At 36.8% G+C, this 20,920-nt stretch overlaps 1 protein-coding gene across 5 annotated transcripts in view; it reads left to right on the top strand.

Moving 5' to 3' along the window:
* The window catches only part of ZCCHC7 (zinc finger CCHC-type containing 7), a 241,938-nt gene that overhangs the window by 172,377 nt on the left and 48,641 nt on the right, over window positions 1-20,920 (top strand). For 4 of the 5 annotated variants that reach the window (XM_032308635.1, XM_032308636.1, XM_032308639.1 and 1 more), the window contains exons 3-5: window positions 17,196-17,239; window positions 18,522-18,647; window positions 19,613-19,783. In XM_032308635.1, the coding sequence (XP_032164526.1) occupies window positions 17,196-17,239; window positions 18,522-18,647; window positions 19,613-19,783 (341 nt within the window). The remainder of the gene's footprint in view (window positions 1-17,195; window positions 17,240-18,521; window positions 18,648-19,612; window positions 19,784-20,920) is intronic. The other variant, XM_032308640.1, reaches the window with a different exon arrangement.

Below are 20,920 nucleotides of genomic sequence, written 5' to 3'. Positions count from 1 at the left end.
GTATACCGGCAACTAGAATGAGTTTTTTTAAATGTGTTTTCCTTTGAATGCCCAAGTTTTAAGTAATAATTTCTTATTCTCTGTAACTTCTTGCTTGTTCTATGGCAATCTTATCTTTGAGTAATAATCATAGGTACATTCGTATTTGTGTTTTGTCTGTAAGTATTTGTGTTTTGGTTTTAAAGACAATTCTGTCAGTAATCTTTCTGGAGCTAAATTGAAACTTGAATAGCTTATGGGGCTTGTTTTCCATGCAATATTCAAATTCTCCCTTATATATTGAGTCATCTGGTACCACATTAGAAGGTAGGCATTTTAAGGTAATAGGGCTCCAAGTGAATATTTCTGTTGTGGTCAGAATACTCAAACAGTTGCCTCTCTTTATTGTCTCTAGTTTGTCTCCTCCAATTCTCTTCGGTTCAGTCGAGTTGTTCCTCACTGCTTCATCCTTCCTAGTCCTTGCTCCTCTTTCTTCTTTCCCTATACTCGGTCCCTTGGTACTGTCACCCAGTCTTGTTCTAAACACGATCTCCATGCCGCAGTTGGCAAGTATATAGTTCTAGTTCAGATCTTTTTTTTTTTTTTTTTTAGATTTTATTTATTTACTTGCAAGCGAGAACAAGTGTGAGAGAGAGAACGAGTGGGAAAGAGGGGCAGATGGAGAGGAAAAAACAGACTCCCCACTGAGCAGGGAGCCCAACTCAGGGCTCCATTAGGGATCATGACCTAAGCCAAAGGCAGATGCTTAACCAACTGAGCCACCCAGGTGCCGCAGATTTGTCTTCTTAACACAAGACTAAAATCTTCCTCAACATCATCTGATATCACAAATCCAATATGTCCAAAATTGAATTCCTCTTTCCCCTAAAACATGTTCGGTTACAGTTTTCAGTTGCATTAACTCTATCCTCTTAGTTGCTCAGGTCAGAAACCTTGGGAGTCATTCTCTGACTCTGTTTTTCTCTCTTACATTCATATCTAATCTAATTCATCAGGAAGTCTTGTTGGCTTTACCTTTAGAATATGTTCATGATTCTTCTACTTCTTAGTACATCCACTGCTACCATCCTGGTCAGAGGTTTTATCATTTGTTGATTTGTTGATAGAATTTTTTTTTTTTTAAGATTTTATTTATTTATTTATTTGACAGACAGAGAGAGATCACAAGTAGGCAGAGAGGCGAGCAGAGGGAAAAGAGGAAGCAGGCTCCCTGCTGAGCAGAGAGCCTGGCTCGGGGCTCAATCCCAGGACCCTGAGATCATGACCCAAGCTGAAGGCAGAGGCTGAACCCACTGAGCCACCCAGGTGCCCCTGTTGATAGATTTCTTGAACCTAACGGCTCTCTCTGCTTCAGAGCCCTCCATTGACTTCCCATTTCACTCAGAATAAAAGCAAGAATTCTCATAATGCCTACAGGGCCCTTCATAATCTGGTATTCTGTACTTCTTTGACCTCACCTTCATCTTAATTACTCTGCTCTAGCCACACTGGCCCCCTGCTATTTCTCAAACACATCACAAGTATTTCCACCTTAAGGACTTTCGCTTTTGCTGTTTCTACCACCTGGGATGCTCTTCCCCAGAAGTGCATGGCTAATTTCCCTGATCTTTAAGTTTTTGCTCAAGTATCAGTGCTGTGTACTCTATCTACCTTAGGTAAAGTTGTAACTTCTGCCCAACAGTACCAATTCCCATTATCCTGCTCTATATTTCTTTTTCCCAAAGCACTTACTACTGCTAGCACATATCATTTACTTATTTTTTATGTTTTGTTTATTGTCTTCCCCCCACCCCCACACAACTAGAACAAAAAAGTTCTCCAAAGGCAACAATCTCTATTTGTTCATTGATACATCCTGAGGACCATAGAATATGGCAGTAGCTCAGTAAATACTTGTTGAATGAATGGTAAGATTTGGAATAATGATAAGTTTAGTTTAACCCTCAGTATACGGTCAGGCTCATTACACCCAATTTTAGTTCAGGGGTTTGGGCCTTTTTTTTTTTTTTTTTTTTTTTGCGTTTCAAAAAATTTATATTTCATAACTTTTATTCTTTCTTAGAAGTCTTCCAGAGAACAGAGAGAAAATTTACTTTTCTTAATAGAAATGAACTCTCTCAGATTTACTGTATAGGTCCATTGGATCTTTTATAAATCTAAGATCCATCATGGGATCCTAGTGATCTTAGTTTTGCCATACTTTGAAACATTTTATTATTTCATCATCCTAAGACTAGTTTTATCATTACTCATCAGTTATTCCCAGCTATACTAAAAAAACACTAAAATAATAAGAAAACAGATGATGGAATTGCATAGAAGGATAATATAATAGTGAAGTAAGTCTTCATCATCATCATCATCCTTCTTACTGTGTTGTCCAAAGTATTATATTATCTTTCAAGAATGTGTAAAAGAAGTATGGAAACACCACCTTTTTTAATCTTTCATTGAACCAAGTTGAGAATTCAGAATTTTACATTTTCTGCCCAAAATGGCAAGAAGAAGAAAATTGACAGAAAAAGACATTTCACAGTCATTAAATCTATCAGAACATAAATGCAAGGAGACAGATGGTAGTACCTAGACTTTCATGATGTGATAAACTTGGCCTTTTAAGTCTCAGACTATGATTTTTTTTCAGAGAATATTATAGATGAATTTTCTCAAACTTAAGAATTGATGAATGAATGTATTTCTAAATACAAAAGAAAAAAAGGAAATAGGGTATTCTTATCTACTTAGTCATTTAACAGGAAGTTCTTTACCACATATTTTATGATGAGAATCTGTACCATACTGCTTTGATAAAAAGACATATGACTGTATTCTTTCATATTTTATGGTATTTGTATACCAAAATATCTTTGATATGGTTTGTGTCAAGTGGACAATCACTGAAGGCAAATTTGTATGCAGGAGTGACTAGAAGGGAATAGGTGATACAGAAACTAATAAAAAGAAAACTATTGGAGTAATCGTTCTTAATTTGTGTTTTATAAGCTGAAAAGTGAAAGTGTTTTTGCAATTGTGGAGCAAAGAAGAGATGTATTTGAGATCTGGTTTAGTATTTACAAAATGGATATGTTTCAAATTCATAGATGGTAGTCAATGAGTGGTTGGTTATCTTTCAAGAAGTTGCCCATTTTTGTATTTAGCTTCAAAAACAGGACTATATGAGATTAAAATTTTGCTTTGCCATGTTTAAATTCTTATTAGGATTTGTAATAAAATTGTTATTCATTACCTCTTTATTTCTCTATAAATTATTTGTGAGATACCTTAAGTTATTAAATGGGCCCATTGGACCCTTATGAGTGGTGATGGCTATTATAATGCAGCAGGCATATAATGAACAGGTACTTCCCTAATCCCGGAGATATCAGGAGGACTAAAAGTTGACCTTTTGGAGAGACAAAGTGCTAGTAGCTAGCATGGTAGTTAGTAGACTTTCAGGCCAAGTAAATGAAAAAACTAGTACAGGAAAATTAAAGCATTGTATCAGAGAGGAAACAATATACTACTACATGGTCATAAGATGAGTATTATCTTAACCTGAGAAAAGGAATGGAGGGAGAAGAAATGTCAGATAGAATGTTATAAGAAAAGTAAATCTATTCTTCTACTTTGTTAGGAATTTAGATACTAATATTTAAAATAGATAAAACCAGGGGCACCTGGGTGGTAGCTCAACTGGTTAAGCTGTCTGACTCTTGATTTAAGCTCAGGTAATGATCTCAGGGTCCTGGGATTGAGCCCCTCTTAGGGCTCATTGGGGAGTCTGCTTGAGATTCTCTTCCTCTTCCTCTGCCCCTCTCCCAGCTTGCTCACTCTGTGTCTCTCTAATATAAATTTTTAAAAATTTAAAGGTTTTACTTCTTTATTTAAGAGAGAGACAAAGATAACAAGAGAGAGCAAGAGCGAAGAGGAGCGGGAGAAGCAGACTTCCTGCTAAGCAGGGAGCCCAGTGCAAGGATCATGACCTACTCGGAAAGCAGATGCTTAACCAACCAAGCTACTGAGACAGCCTATATAAAAATAAATTTAAAAAATAGATAAATCTGTAGAGAGCAGAAGGAACATTATTTAAAAGTATCCAGATGAATACCAAAAGAAAGAGGTGAAGACTTGGTGTTTACCCCTGGAGGAGTGCGGGCTGAAACAGGGAGGAGAGAACTGTTCCTTTCTTACATGCGTTTTTAGTGTTAGCGCTTTGGAAACCATGTGCATGTGTTACTTTGATTAAAATGAATACTAAAATATGAAATTATCCCTTTAAAGAGAAAATCTAGCTGGTATGTATCAAATGATGTTGAAGGCACAGGGATACCCCTTAGATTTGAGATGACGAACAGTGAACCAGAATATTGCCTTAAAAAAACATTTTAAAAGTAGCTACTGTAGAATTGTAAGACCTGGCCTGTTTGGGTAATGAGAGTGAAGCATTGGGTTGAGATGAAAATAAATCTATGTTTTGAGCCATTAAAACAACAGAGAAGAAAGTATTTGAGCCATTTTCAATTGTGGTTGTGAAGGTGAGTTTTTCTTCGGATGTGTTATGTTTGCAGTGACTACTATAATCATTTGTGGTATATCCTGTAGACAGTTACAAACGTAAGCTTGGACATGTATGGTCTTAAGATTGGGGAAATATTTGAAGAAAATATGACACACACACCTCCCCTGCAAATAGTAAAAATAAACTGTTGTGGGGTGACTTGTTTTACCAAGGAGGGAGTGAACCAAGAACCAGATGTTGAAGAAAACATACGTGCTTACACACAAAGCTAATGGGAGGCAAAGAAAACAAAAAAAGATTTAGGAAGGAGAGTAGGGAGTGTAAAACAGAATTAGGAGGATGGACTGAAAGACATAGATACCAAATTTATATGGCCTTTAAGTCTTTTTTTTTTTTTTTTTAAGATTTTGTTTATATATTTGAGAGAGCACCAGTGGGGCGAAGGGCAAAGAGAGAAGCAGACTCCTTGCTGAGCAGGGAGTCCGATGCAGGATTTGATCCCAGGATCCTGGGATCATGATCTAAGCCCAAAGCAGACACTTAGCCGGCTGAGCCATGCAGGCGCCCAGCCTTTAAGACTTCTCTAGAAACCGGCAGTATCTTTTTTAAAGTAGCCTCTTCGTTGAATTTAAATGTGTTATATATGTGCTTGTCATTTTACAAATATTTCAAGTATCCATGTTATATTTTCCTTTTTGCCTTTTGGAGGGGAGGGTGGAAGTGGGGAACAAGCACCATGGTAGATATCTTTAAGAGAAGAGAAAACAGCACCCATAATCCTACGGTATTAACTGTTTCTGTTGATAATTTTTCCCTTTCTCTTTTTGTCACTTAGTTTAATATGAAGGGTTTTTTAAATTTCCAAATAAATATTTCTTAACCAGGTGATTTCATTGACAGATCTTTTGGAGGGATTGGGACATGAGAGAGAATGTTCTGTGTGTGGCTCTATCTGTCTGTGTTTCTCTTTGGAGGTAATACAAAAAGCCTTTACGTGACAGATAACTTTGCAAGAGCTCTGTATAACCCTTTGCTAATAAGCACCTGTATTTATTTCCTCTTTCTTCTTCCTCTACCTCTAAAAAAAGAAGAGCTAAGTCCCCATTTATCGTTTATACACATTTAAAAATACAGTTTGTTTCTGGTAAATTTAATATCATTTAAAATAAGAGGAACAGTTTGATGCCTAACTTGCAAATTGTTCTATTAAAATTTGTTTTATTTAAACTAATGGCAGTTAAACACTGCAAAATTTTAATGACTTAAAATGGTTTTGTGACGAGTGTTAAATGGAAAGAGACAGAAATAAAGGGCAGTTTGAGAAGAATGCAAGTGAATAAAGTGGCTCAGGCCTCAGGGGATTTGCATGTGGCATTGTATGTATTTCAAAAGTTTCCGTTGAAATAACAGATGCTGCTGACGAAGTTGGGAATAGTAACTTCATTTGTGGCTGATTCAGTTGCTTATCCAAAGTGAGAAGATCCCAGGGGGAAATCTGGTGTAGTGGAATTAGGCTTAGGATAGGATATGACATAAATATCTGGCAGCTTCATCGTTGTGATCTTTATTCCATAAACACTGGCTAGATGTAGGTATGATTATTTTTAAATGTCCAGTTATATTTCAGGTGGATCCTGTGTCTACCAAGTGATTTTTATTCAATAGCAGTGATTTTTAAAGTATTTTATAGTTCCTAGAATTTTTTACTACAGAAATTCCAAATCTTCTGGTGTTTTTTTTAGCCACAGAGAATCATCTTTTTTTTTTTTTTAAGTTTTTATTTATTTATAATCTCTATACCCAACATGGGACTTGCAGGAACTCACAACTGTGAGATCAAGAGTCTCGTGTTTAGGGCGCCTTTGTGGCTCAGTTGGCTAAGCCTCTGCCTTTGGCTCAGGTCATGATCTCAAGGTCCTGGGATTGAGCCCCACATCAGGCTCTCTGCTCAGCAGGGAGCCTGCTTCTCCCTGTCTCTCTGCCTGCCTTTCTACTTAGTTGTGATCTATCTCTGTCAAATAAATAAATAAAATTTAAAAAAAAAAAAAAGAGTCTCATGCTCTACCGAACCAGCCAGCCAGGTTCCCCAAGAATTGTCTTATTGAACTTGTATATATGTACAGTGACAACCCAAGAAATTGGCTCTTGGTTATTTACCCTAGTTCAGAACAGTGTTTATTCACAATGTTTCCCTTTTTTTTTAAAATTATTTTTTCTAATGTAATTAGAAGTATGCAAGATGTCATGCTGGTAACTGGATAGGTTGATGAAACAGATGGTCCTTAGAGGTCCATGGAGAACTTACAGTGTAGTAAGGGAAGTAAAATATTTATTAATATAGCTGTTAACACAAGGTTTAGAAGTGTTTAATAGCCTAAGAGATAAATAAGGTATTTTTAGGGAGGGAGGAAATACTTCCACCAGAGTGAAATCAGAAGAGGAAATGTTATTTAAGTGATTCAGGAAACCCAAGTGATAACTAAACAGTCCTGCTTTGGAAAATACAAAGATAGAAATGACATGGTCAAAGTCTGGGATGTTACAAAGTTGAGAGTGATTTGTCTTTGCTTTTGAAGGGTTATCAGGGAAGACTTCACTGTAGGAGGTAGCACATGGTTAGTGACTTGAAGACCAAGTCCTAGTTCCATGTTGTGAAGTTGGGAGTGGCTTGTGTTCCAGGGAATACATGCATTGGCATAGTTGCAGAGAACAACAGGACAAATTGAGGAAATTATTATGCTTAGCTGGAGCACTGGGATCAGGAAGATGAAGCCAGAGAAACAGGTAAGGATGAAATCATGGAAGGCATTGTGTGGCATACAGAGGAGTTTTAAATTTATCCTGTAGGCATCAAGGGACCATTCAGAATGTATTTATATTTCCATTTTAGAAATTCCATTCGTAGTATATACAGATATCAAATCAGTGTTGTACACCTGAAACTAATGTTGTAGAAAACAAAAGGATTCCAGTAACAGTGGAATGGAAAATGAGTTGTGGTATTAGAGATAGTCAGAAGTTATTTTAATAATCTAGCTGAGAAACTAAGTATCTGTGGGCCAGTATAATGGTACTGAGGCTGTGGTGGAGAGAGAATTTATGGGATTTGGTAAGTAATGATACCAAAGGTGAGAGGGAGGAGTTGAGGTTTTTTATATTGAAAATACATTGAGACAAGTTATTGAGATAGAAGATACAAGGAGGAGATGTAAGAACTTTTGTCTGTTTTTAAGAGCCAGAAATGCAAGGAATGGGGAGAAAATGAGGAATTCATTTCTAATGATTATGAGTTTTGAGTTACCTACAAGATGTCTAACCTGTATGTCCAATAGATCAGGAACTCAGGAAAAGATCTGGTCTAGAGAGACAGATTTGGGAGTTCTCTCCTTGGACACATAGGACATGAGCTGGGACTAAGACTCTAGAATGAGGAGAGCAAAAAGTAGAGCATACCAAGTAACCTTTGAAGGAAGACGAAACTGTGAAGGGGTTAAGAACTGGGAAAATATTTTGTTACATCAACCATGAAAACTGTAAATGCTCACAGAGGTCAAGTGAGAGAGAAGTACTGAATAGTAACCACATGCATTGGCATGAGGAGTTCAGCCTTCAGAGAACATTTGGAATTTTTAGTCATGGAAATTGGACTGGGTTAAATAGAAAATTGGGCAAAGAGGGAGACAGTGTTGGGGATCAAGGGGATAAAATGAGCAAAAGTACAGAGAGGGCAAGGCACTGGGAGTGTTAATTTACAAACAGTAGGACCTTTTAGTTTAAAAAATATTAGGTATGTAAAAAGGGAGTGTGGGCAATAAATTCAGAATTGTAGTAGTATTAATCTGCCTTTAATACTGTAACTGCCAAAATAACTAATCTCAGGTTATCTGCTGGGAGTGTTATTCACAACCTTCCCCACTTTCCTTTCTTTTCCTGACCATTTCACTGTGTTTTAGAGGAGTGAAAAAAATGCCATCTCATGCAAGTCAGAGTTTTCTGTACCCTGCAGTTGAGAGGATACTATGAAGGCCCCAAATCTTGGTTCCTTAGGAATTGCAGGTATATAACAAGTAATGTCTTTTTTGCCCTAGTTCCCAGTTATGAGCTGTCTATAGATGCACAGATTATTTGGGGAGAAAACACTTCCTAAAGGTCTTACGTAGAATTATAAAGACCATTTTGGTTATACAGTCATCATAAGTTAATTGCTCGTTAGTAGAACTCCGTATTTCTTGTTAAATAACCCATTCCCTCAACAATAGTGGACTTTTTATCTTTAAAACTTGATTAATCTATTTTTTTAAAAGATTTTATTTATTTGAGAGAGAGAGAGCATATACTCAGGGGGAGAGGCAGAGGGCAGAGGGAGAAGTAGACTCCCCCTGAGTGGAGAGCCCAGTGTGGGGCTCTGTCCCAGGACCCTGAGATCATGACCTGAGCCAAAGGCAGAGACTTAGCGGACTGAGCCTCCCAAGTGCCCCTCATCTTTCTGTTTTAAAAAGTGAAATTATCATGTGTTTTTTTTTTAAGATTTTGTTTATTTATCTGACAGAGATCACAAGTAGGCAGAGAGGCAGGCAGAGAGAAAGGAAGGGAAGCAGGCTCCCCGCTGAGCAGAGCCCCATGCAGGGCTCGATCCCAGGATCCCAGGATCATGACCCCAGCCGAAGGCAGAGGCTTTAACCCACTGAACCACCCAGGTGCCCCCCTCATGTTTATTTTCTTAGCACAGTAGTGCTTTTAAGGTTGTTTTGCCCAAAGATGCACATACTACTCTGATAAGTTCCTTGAGGGCAAGCACTGTGCCTTAGTCATCTTTCTGTTTCCTGTGCTGTCTTTTACATGAGAGATATTCAGTAAATATTTGTTGAAATTAACTCAATACTACATTATGATGAAAACATTTTACACACTGAGGAAAGTCGCCTTTACATTCTTTTTTTTTAAAGTAGGCTCCATATCCAGCATGGGGCTTGAACTCACAACCTTGAAATCAAGAGTCCCAGGCTCTACTGAGCCAGCCAGGCGCCCCACATTCACACTATTAAATAATCAGTAGTGAAGATAAGTTTTTATATCTGATTTGCTGAATATTAAATTCAAGCCCATTGTATGCTAAGAAAATCATACATACATACTTTTTTACTGAAATCTAATGAGATTTATAATTTTAGGTGTTAGAAATTAGAATATCTAGAAAATATAAGGCATCTCTGGCTTCCTTATAAGAAGGAGCTACAGGGGTATTGGGCTCAGGAAAAGATTCGTCTTAGATCCTGGCACCTGCACTGCAAATAACCAACCGGATATGTAGTACCGTCTTCTTCTGTAATCTTTGGTGATCTTTGGAATACATTTAATTAACTCCTGTTTTCTGTCATATTGCTCCAAAAGATAGAACCAGCTCCATAATTGTCTGAGGCTGCTCTCAGCAAAGGAAGATCTTCAGCTATTCCCAAACACCAGAATGTAGGGTAGTGTAACTGAAGCAGAGTGCGAACTGGCTTTGCTCCTAAGAAATCTAGTCCAAACTCTTAAATCCTTTGAAAACTGAACGCAGGAGCGCCTAGGTGGCTCAGTCATTAAGCGTCTGCCTTCAGCTCAGGCAGTGATCCCGGAGTACTTGGATCCTGGGATCGAGCCCCAAATCTGGCTCCTTGCTCAGCGGGAAGTCTGCCTCTCCCTCTCCCTCTCCCTCCCTCCCCACCCCCTTGTGTTCCCTCTCTCACTGTGTCTCTCCCTGTCAAATAATAAATTTAAAAATCTTTAAAAGAAAAGAAAACTGAATGCAGTCATATGGGTAAATAGCTGCGTTAGCACTGCCTTTAGCAGAAAGCATCAGTTGCCATTTCTTGTAGAAAGTACATACATAAAAAAGTGAGTATATGTGTAATCATAACATACAGGGTACTGGGGATAAAATGTATATTTAGAACAATTTATAAACTCTGAGTCACCATATATATATGAAAGATGCTTACATTTATTATCATAGAGAAACTTTGTGCATGTGTGTAATTAAGATAGCAGAAGAGTTCCAGAAATAGGAGAAAATGTGTAAAATATGTGTAAGGTTATGGGTTTCCTTTTTTTGTTTTGAAAGTTATTTCAGAAGAGATGAAGTATTCTGGGTGTTGTCAAGTGTTACAGAGAACACTGTAACACTGTTTTACTCTTTCTGCCTTCTGTAATACTGTTTTACTCTTTCTGGTAGAAAGAGGCCTGCTGTGCTGTCCTTTGTGGAGAGCTCACACAGGAGAAAGTAAAGGTATTTAAAGTTAAACCACAAGAGGACATGGAAATTTTCTTAGTTGGGAGAATAGATTTAATATTAAGTCTTCCTATGTGTTTGAAGTAAAAGGTGTCTTATAAGTAATAGTATTAAATGCTTAGTGTTCTCATATATATATAAATGTCTATGACAATTCTTAATAAAGAAATTACCATACCCTCTTCCGATAAAACTGTATTGTTTGCTATATCCTTTTACCTCTGCCATTCTGTTGTGTATACCTTTGCTTTTTACTGGTGTCCTTTCACATCTCCATTAAAATCCTATATAGGAGTTTCTCTTCCAGCAATATTGTGTAAACTTACATCAGCCTTGCCCCCTTGACAAGAAATGATGAAATTCGCAGAGAAGGACTTTAAACAGCTGTTAACAATATACACAGAGGTTTAAAGGGAAAGGTGAATATAGACAACAGGCAGTACTGGGCCATGATTCATGATGGAAACAAGCAAGGTGCACCCTACAGTCAGCCTTAATTTCTGCCTAGACACCTGCATCATGGTGCCAAAGGAGGGGACCTATGCACAGGACTGCAGCCTCACTAAGATGAGAAGGTGAGATCAGAGTTTGGAGAGGCTAAGGAATCTACACTTTGTGGGGCAGAGTACTGGAGGGAAGGAGCTACGGAGGGAGAGAACTCCAGAAGTCTGCATAGGCTTGCCCATGAACACCAAGGATACTGTGTTCCTGTCAGTGCAGTGATAGGTCCAACGCCACTAGACGTGGACAAAAGCCTATTGTCTCTAAGCTGCGCCAAAGTGAAGAGAGAGTATGGAATACCTGCAACATTTAACAGAAACCCTGGAAGATACATCTCAGTTAGTTAGGGCTGAATTAGCTCTAGAATAAAGTAGCTGTACTGTGGACCTACCCTGAAAAAGCTTTAAAGGGCTCAAAAGAGTCAAGCTAATCTGAAGTTTATGTAACTGCTTGTCGAAACAGAATCTAACACTTTAAGAAAACAAAATGGAAACATTCAACAGACTACCATTTACAGTAACTAACATCCAAGGAAGAAAGTTACTGTGCATACGAAGGACAATGTCACTCATAACCAGGAGAAAAAAATCAGTCAAATAAAAGAAACCTAGAAATTACAGAGATGATGAAGTTACCAGAAAGAACTTTAAAACAGCGGTTAAAAATACATACTGAGGTTTAAAGAAAAAGAAATATAATAAGAGAAATGGAAGATATTAAAAAAGAACCCAATGGATCTTGTAGAACTGAAATATACAGTATTTGAGAGAAAAAAATTACTGGATGAGCTTAAGTACAAATTAGCTAAATCAAAGGGAAAGAATAAGAGTCTGTTATGAGCATTTATGCTGATAATTTCAACAGTTCAGAAGTAATAGACAAATTCTTTGAAAGTCACAGATTACCAAAACGGGCCCAAGCAGAGCTAAAAGATGTGAATAGCTCCATACCTACTAAAAAAGTAGAATTGCTATTTCTATTACTATTTTTAGAACCTCCCTGCAAGTGAAATTCCTGGCTCACAGCAAGGAAAAACTCCACAGTCTAATGGACTTCACTGGTGAATTCTATCAGATATTTAAGGAAGAAGTAACAACACCTGTTCTGCACAAACTCTCCCCAACACTTGTCAACTCTTATAAAGCCAATTTTACCCCAGTATCAAAACCAGACAAAGACATTATGCGAGAAGTGTAAATATCCTTCATGAACACAGATGTAAAAATTCTTAATAAAATACTAACAAATTGTACTATATAGTATGTTGTAAAGCAGAGTACATCCTAACCAAATGGTATTAATCCCGTAATACAAGGCTTATTTATTTGAAAATGAAACCCTGTCATTCACCATATTAATAGAAAGAGGAAAAACCATGGGGCCATCTCAGCTGATGCAGAACAGGCATAAGATAAAATTTAAAACATACTCCTATTAAAAACTTAGGAGAGTAGGAAAAGTAGGAAATTCTTTTGAATTTCCTCAACCTGTTATGAAAAATCTACAGCAACAGTTTGCTTAATTCAGAAAGATTGAATTTTTTCATCCTATTGAAACAAAATAAAGATTATCTTTTGTCACCACTTAAAATACTGCATATTACACCTGGTATATATAGAATGTATATAGAAAATTGGGAGGAATCCTTAAAAAGCTTTAAACACTAAGTGAATTTAGCAAATTCACATATATGGTCAGTTGATTTTCAACAACGTTGGTAAGGCAATTCAATGAAGAAAGGGTATTTTTTCAACAAGTGATACTGGAACAACAGGATATTCATATGGGGAGAAATGGGTAATAACTCAACATAAAAAGCTAAAACTATAGAATTTTAGAAGAAAACATAAAAAGGGCTTGCTTTTGTAGCTTTGCAAACGGAAATTTCTCTGGACATAGAAAGCCATAAAGGGAAAAGTCAAATTCATTAATTTTGCTTTTCTGAGAACTCTGTTAAAAAGAAAAAAAGCAAGCCACACTGGGAGAAAATATTTGCCAGCGGTTGTCTAATAAAAGACTTGTATCTAGAATATATGAAGGACTCCTATAATTCGATCAAAGAAAGACAACCTCCCTCACTACTCTCAAAAGTGAAAAACAACTCAATTTAAAAACAAACTGAGGGGTGCCTGGGAGGCTCAGTCAGTTAAGTGTCTGACTCTTGATCTCAGCTCTGGTCGTCCTAATCTCAGGGTTGTGAGTTCTGGCTCCGTATTAGGCTCCACACTGGGCGTGTAGCCTACAATCAATCAATGTTGAAAACTCAAATAGTTTTTAAAAGAAGATATACGAATGGCCAATGAATACATGAAGATGCTTAGCATCATTAGTTATCAGAGTAATGCCCATTAAAATCCTAATGCATCACTGCATACACATTCAAAGACTAAAATTGAAAAGACAGTTTCAAGTATTGGTGAGATTATGAAACTATGGAATTCTCATACATTGCTGATGAGAATGTGAAATGACAGAAGCACTTGGGAAAAATTTCTCAGTTTTATATAAAGGTAAATGTGCACTTAGCCATATCCAGTAATTCTACTCCCGGGTATTTTCCCAAGGCAAAAATGAAAGCTTAGGTCAATTAAAAAAGAAAGATTTTCACTAGGATGTTTATTGCTGCTTTATTTATAATTGCACAAAACTGGAAATAACCTATTATCAGACAATGAACAGCTAAACGAATTGTAATGTCCACACCTGGAATACTGCTCAGCAATAAAAAGTGAACCGCTACCTAACAACATAGGTAGTCTCGCAAATAATCAGAGTGAAAGAAGCCAAACACAAAATGGTACATAATACATGATGCTATTTATATACAGTCCTAGAATAGGCAAAACAAATCTATGGTGATGGAAAGCAAATCAGTGGTTGCCCTGGGGTAGAGGATCAACTGCAAATATGCACAAGGTAGCATTTTGGGATGGTGGAAATGTGCCATATATGATTGTAGTGGTGGTTACACAGGTGTGTACATTTGTCAAAATACATCATACTGTATTTTTACATGGGTATATTTTATAATATATAAATTATATTTAATAAAGGTTTCTTTATAAAACCATCTTCTGTGACTTTTTTCCCCTAAATGCAGACATTGTCTATTCTTCCTCCACATTTACTGTAGAATTTTTGTTTGGTCTTCTCTTAATCCTTTCTTCTTTCATTTATCTTCTTTACTAAGTTAGAAGCTCTTACTCATCTTTGTTCACCCTATAGCGCTTTGCTTATTGTGACATTTCAGTATGTTTGTTGCACTGCATTGATTTGATGCAAAAAAGGAATTACCAGCTATTGCTTTGGTTACAATTCTTCAGTTTGAAAAAAAATCACAGCCCCAGAAATTAGCAAGACACGGCTCTAAGGCAGCTAAGAGTTAATCTTGGGCATCTTTAGGGCAATTCTAATTTTACACTTGAGGGTAATCCCATTTTATATTATATGGCAAGGGGTGGTAAACACATGGAGGAGAGTGCTCTGGTTCCTGTGGGAAGTTATCTTTAAGGGAAGACACCCTGTGCCATTTGCAGTGGCCTGGAGGACAATGGATTTGATTTTAATAATGAATGAAAATTCAAGAGAATCATGGAAACAGTGCTAGATGGTACCATGGATGCCATTTAACCCAACCCATTATTATACAGGCCCAGTAAAGGTCAATAACCTGCCAAGCACCACACAGCAAATAAGAGATAGGGTTAAGACTGGAACCCAGGTTTCTACCAATCCTGGTACCAGGAGTTTAGCAAAGTGGAGAATTGGCTGCCTGTAGAAATACTAATGAGTTGTCCTTAAACAAAGCTTCCATTAATTTGGGATTTGGAGTTAAGAAGAAAACAGAATAGATAATAGAGAAAGGGCGGGAGTCAGCTGCTATTACCAAGATCAAACCCGCACTGGAGCCATTGGGTAGCACCAGGAGTTGGGGCATGTGTTTCTGGCGATGTCTTTGTCCTGTTTACTACTGAGAAGTCTGATTTCATCTGTAACTGAAACCTGTTTCGTGTGCCTTTTAATAAATTTTCTTTAGCAAGAGTATACTGTAACTTGTTGAGGAGTTAGTATACAACCTGGAATATTGTTGGAATTCCACAGGAATGTGGAAACAATCTGAATGGGGTCGGATCTTCCTCTCTCAGACCTTCCCTTTTCTCACTGTTCTCTGTTCAACTATAAATTTACTTGGAATCAGGGGTGGTGATAGTTGCAAGGTTGCATTTCACTGCTTTTTAGGTTTTATTTTCTTTTTTTTTTTAAGGACAATATTAAGGCAGTTTTTAATTAAAGTGATTTATAGTGGTCATTTGGAATTTTAAAGATGAAGGACATGGAGGTACAAAAGCCAGCTTTAAAACTTACAGCAGAGCATGCTCCTTAGATAGATCTTTTGAATGAAAGGCCGTTGTGGATGGTGATGACGCACAACTATTTAATGTATTCTCCACGCTCGGTATATGGATGCAGCCTCCAGACTTGACAAAGGACATAATCATCTGCACAGCATCTCTGCCCTCCTATGGATTGGTCTTTTCATAAAGCAGCCTTTAGGTTTTCTTAGTAAAACTATTTTATTTTAAAATGTATCTCTAGACACTTATTCCTGTAGGCCTGGGGAAATGTACATTACTTCATGTCTCCTCAAAATTCCTTTCAAAGAGTCCACTCGATTTGTGTTTTCAAGATAGAGAAGAGGAATAGATAAGAGGAAGGAAGAACTCTTAACTTTGCTTCAAGGAGAGAAAAAAAATCTTTCATTTCTTTCTTGATACCATAGCTTCTGCATTAGTCATATGTCCCCTGCTCCTGGTCATGAGTGGACCAGAGAAATAGCAGCGATTTGCAAAGGGCAAAGAGAAGAAAACAGCTGATAAAGAGGAATGTAGAGCTCTCAAGGCCCCTAGGATTTTAATGCTTGTATTTTTAGATCGGTCCACGGTTTCTGGATATTGGTCTCCTTAATTGTTGTTCTATTTCACTTTATTTGATGTTATAAAATACAGTGCTAAATTTCTAGCCCCAGTCATGAGATTGTATTCAAAAGTCCAGTTTTTAAAAACGTTACAGTAAAAGTCAACTACAATGGGAAGCTAGTGGGCATAGTTAATAACTGATATTGGAAGGCAAAAACCTTTCCTCTGCCTTCTTGGGTCTGAATGGTGGAGGCCTGTGAACTAACGAGTGATAGAGAGATGAGCAGGAGGAAAGAAAAAGTGTCGGAGCGCTCAGGAACGAGCAACTCAACTCAGCTGCCAGAGGTAAAGGTTGGTTTACCAACTAGTTTGTTTACCAGACTACTGAAGGTTGTTTACCAATACAAGTATTTAGGGCTTCAAAGGATGGAATGTTTTAAAGATGCTGGCTTATACAACTTGGTGTTTTTGGAATGCCCTAGAAGCCAAATGACTAGTCAGTCACTTCCCTAATGACCCTAGGTGGGGGGAAGGGGGGTGCTGTGCAGCTGACTTTCATAAAGCTCTGCTTTAATCAGATAAAGGAAGTTTAGATAAGATTTCTTTCTGGATCTGCTACTGGGTTTTTTGTTTCTTCGCTGATCTTTTTTAAAAAAATTGTTTATAACGATGATTTTCAGAGCATTTCCACATAGCTTATTTGTCTCACAGTATTTTTTAGGTACATGGGGCAAATAGTACCCATGAATTTCACAGGTAACATAACTGAGATTAAGAGGGGTTGAGTATTAAAAAGTAATTTAAAAAAAAGAGATTAAGTATTTGTTCAGAGCGACAGAAGTTAATAATGGAGCCAAGATAAGAGGTAAAAGTATTCACATATCTCACTACACCTTTGGGGTCCAGTTTCAATACTGACCAATTGAATAATGTCAGTCTATAAGTGCTTTCAAGGTGTCAAGATATGAGTAACATTTTATTTGTTTTGTAGGAGAAGATGCTGTAAGTTGGTTCATCAGTGACAAAGACGCAGAGGTAAAAAAAATTTTTTTGAAGTTATGAATAATGAATAAATTCCTTTGATTTGAAGTTTCCTTTCACTTATATGATAACTTAATAAACTTTAGAGATAGTAGGTGGTCTGAGTATGTTGTAAGAAAAAGTTTGATTTCAGTCTGTGGTGATTGAATTTTTCAGAAGTGTGGTTCAGCCTTGATTTTTGTCAGTCTGTTAATTGCCATAATGATTTAGTCCCCTTTCCCTTCTGTTTCTTCTCTGCCATGGTGAGTCCTCTCAGTCCATATTGCCTGGTACCACTAAAGATCAACACCGGAAATAACTGCTGCTTCAGTGTAAGGAAATGGTTAGTCTATATTTAGGATGTGGCAGGTGTTTGTCTTTGTCAATTATTAGCCTTAATTTTGACAGATGGTTAGAAAAGAGAATAATTTTACAACTTGGTTAAAAAAAAAAAAAGTTTTAAGAGATAATTAGATTGTGTCTACTTGGGGCCTGATTAATCCAGCAGAATAACAAGTAAAAGATGAAAAGCTTTTTCAAAAATGGAATTCTACCCGAAAAGATGAAAGCATGGTTGGGATATATATATTCCCCTTTAGGTATTCCATTTGATACGTTTTGCTAATGTTCTTTTGCAAGACATTAGATTTTGGTTAGAATATGGGAGAACTAGAATTGGGTTACTGTAGGCAAAATGGATCTTAAAAGTACTCTACTGGAAGGAAATTATCTCATTGTCTCTTAGAAATTATAATCCGGTTTATAGGCAGTAGCCCTGGGCTGTTCAGAAGAGTGAATGGGTTCAGTTGTTATATGGCTTTATAACTTTGAAGACAAAAATCATTTTTTAAAAATCCCCTGGGTAAAAATTTAAGCAAGTTTCTCAAAATATGGTATACATTCAGATATAGAAATCAGTAATATCTTTGGCTCTGAATGCCATCAGAATGTCTAAATGATGCCTGTCAGTACTCCTACTGGACCTGAACTGTAAGCAGAGAGGGATACAAAAGAAATGGAACCATACAGAGACGTGAAAAAGGATGGGGGGAGAGACAGATAAGAAGTAGAGTTATCTTCATGGCAATCCCTTTTATGTTTTTTTAACTTCTTTTAAGAACACAAAAGTTCCATGTTGCTGGGTTCTAAATTAAATAAACTATGGCTATTAATTCTTTAGAACAGGGTGGAATATTTTTTTTAATTATTGATTTTTTTTAATTATTGATTTAATTATTGATAATAATTGATATAATTATTAATAATTATTAATTATTGATTTTTTTTCCCCCCTTAGGCCCAGATAGTTAATAATAGAGCATCTGGAAGATGGACCCACCGATACTATTCAGCCAACAAAAATGTTACCTGTAGAAATTGTGACAAATGTGGCCATTTATCGAAAAACTGCCCCTTTCCACAAGTATGTGAAATACATAATGTTTCTTTCTCATTGTTAAAAATCAGAATCTTAAGAGTAAACCCCTATAACCTTAGAATTCAAATCTTGTATAATATATTTGTAGATTTCACATTACATTTTTCATGTAAGTCATGCCTATAATAGTAGCAGAGAAAGAAGAATGAAGTTAGAGTCAGAAAAACCTGGAATCGGTTTAGCTTTTCATTGATAGTTGCACAACCTTAGGCAAATATTTCACCCTATGTGCCTCTATTTTCTTGTCTATAAAATGAGGAGATTAAATCAAATGATTCCTGAGACCCTCTCCCTTCCAAACTTCCTGCTTTATGACACAGCTTGTTTCATTGTGGGACAATTTTCATTGTTAGAAAGTTATCATTTTAAGCATTTTTAAGTGTTTATTGGTGTAAATTATGTTAAATAGATAAGTCAACCTTTGGAAGAACACCAAACTAAAGTTCTTAGATACTCCCTGACATGGTAAGCTCTCAAGAAACATTCCTTCCATTTACCTACACCTTCTTCCAAATGATTGTGTTTCAGACATAAAGACATGTTTGAGACAGCTTTTAGGTTTCTTCTTTGTCTTTGGTCCTCTGGGACAAAGTAGCCTCTTTCAGTATCTGTTCCTCCTACTTCTTAGCTTCTACATCCTCCTCATCCCACTTTCCCACTTGGGCACAGTCCACTTTGTCAATCTTCCTACAAGACGAGGCATAAGAAGTAGATGCCCGTTGATGATACACGCACAGTAAGCCTTTTTGGCAACCGCAGAATACCGATAGCTTGCATTCAAGCTCTGACTTCAGACATTTTGGTTGATTTTACAGTTATACTCAAGATTTCACCTTCACTGGGGTCTCAAATTGGAAATGAACTTTATGTAATTACACAGAAAAAGAAAAATTAATCTTCTATTTGAGACTTACCCATTTTGCTAAAGAGATTTTCTGTTTGCTACCTAGAAAGTCCGCCCCTGCTGTCTCTGTTCCGAGAGAGGACACCTCCAATATGCCTGCCCGGCCCGCTTTTGCTTAGGCTGTTCTTTGCCTATGTCTTCTACTCACAGATGTCTCGAAAGACCTTCTTGGAGAAAACGATGTGACCGATGTGGTATGATAGGCCACTACGCTGATGTGAGTATCCTGTGTATAATTTGTCAGACTTTGGAGGCAGAGGGCCAATTTGTAACTATACTCAGCCTGCCTAAAAGAGTGTTTATTCTATACCATATGTAATGATAGGCATGTCCTTTTGGCTACTCATCATCTAAAGCAATATTCTAATAGCGGTCCTACTGAATGGTTGGTTCATCAGGAGGCATCAAGAAATGTTGTAAACCCACGCTTGCCTCCTTTGCTTGCCAAGTAAAGATTTGAAATAAAAGAGGTATGTAATAAAAAACACGTAAAATTTATTACCTATTCATGCATAGTTAGGTGAAATATATATATACCTACTTAGCAGATGAATACAAAGGTCTGTATGAAGCCTGGCTTGATTATTGATGACTCTTGCTGATATAATAGTCTTAAGCAAGAGGGACAAAACCGCCAAGACTTTAGATTTGCTTATCTTAGTTCATTTTTTAGATTTAAAAAAACAAAAGTAGTTTAGAAGACATTCAGTTACCTGTAGCATGTTAAATTTTAACACCTTGTTATGTTGAACATCATTTTGCATCATATGGAGTTTTAGTCAAAATTTCAAAGACCAGGGCGCCTGGATGGCACAGTTGTTAAGCATCTGCTATCAGCTCAGGTCATGATCCTGGAGTCCTGGGATCAAGCCCCGCATTGGGCTCCCTGTTTGGCCAGAAGCCTGCTTCTCCCTCTCCCACTCCCCTTGTGTTCCCTCACTCGCTATCTCTCTCTCTCTCTCTGTCAAATAAATAAAATCTTTTAAAAAAAATTTTATTTCAGAAGGACTGTAGAAGTTATTTTTCTTTTAAAAAGTAAGAATCTTTTCCTTTTATAATTTATACTTCCCAAAGACATGATACAAAGCATAAACATTTTCTAATTTTATTTATATTGGAGTATACCTGTAACATTTTCAATAAGAAAGTGATATGGTTTCTATTGAGATGAATTTCTAATTAAAAGTTACTAAAATATGAATGGTATATATGTTTCTCATGTAAATATATCAACTGTTGATTATAATTTTTAAAGTGTCTTTTTAAACAAATAAAAACAAGGTCATTATCCTATACATTGTTCTACAATTTAACTTTTTCTGCTTAATTCCTTATGATTGCATATCTCTGCGTT

Source organism: Mustela erminea, chromosome 12, assembly GCF_009829155.1.
Source record: "Mustela erminea isolate mMusErm1 chromosome 12, mMusErm1.Pri, whole genome shotgun sequence".
Lineage (NCBI taxonomy): Eukaryota > Metazoa > Chordata > Mammalia > Carnivora > Mustelidae > Mustela > Mustela erminea.
The sequence above is the reverse complement of the archived record's forward strand: the minus strand, read 5'-3'. Positions and strand labels throughout refer to the sequence as shown.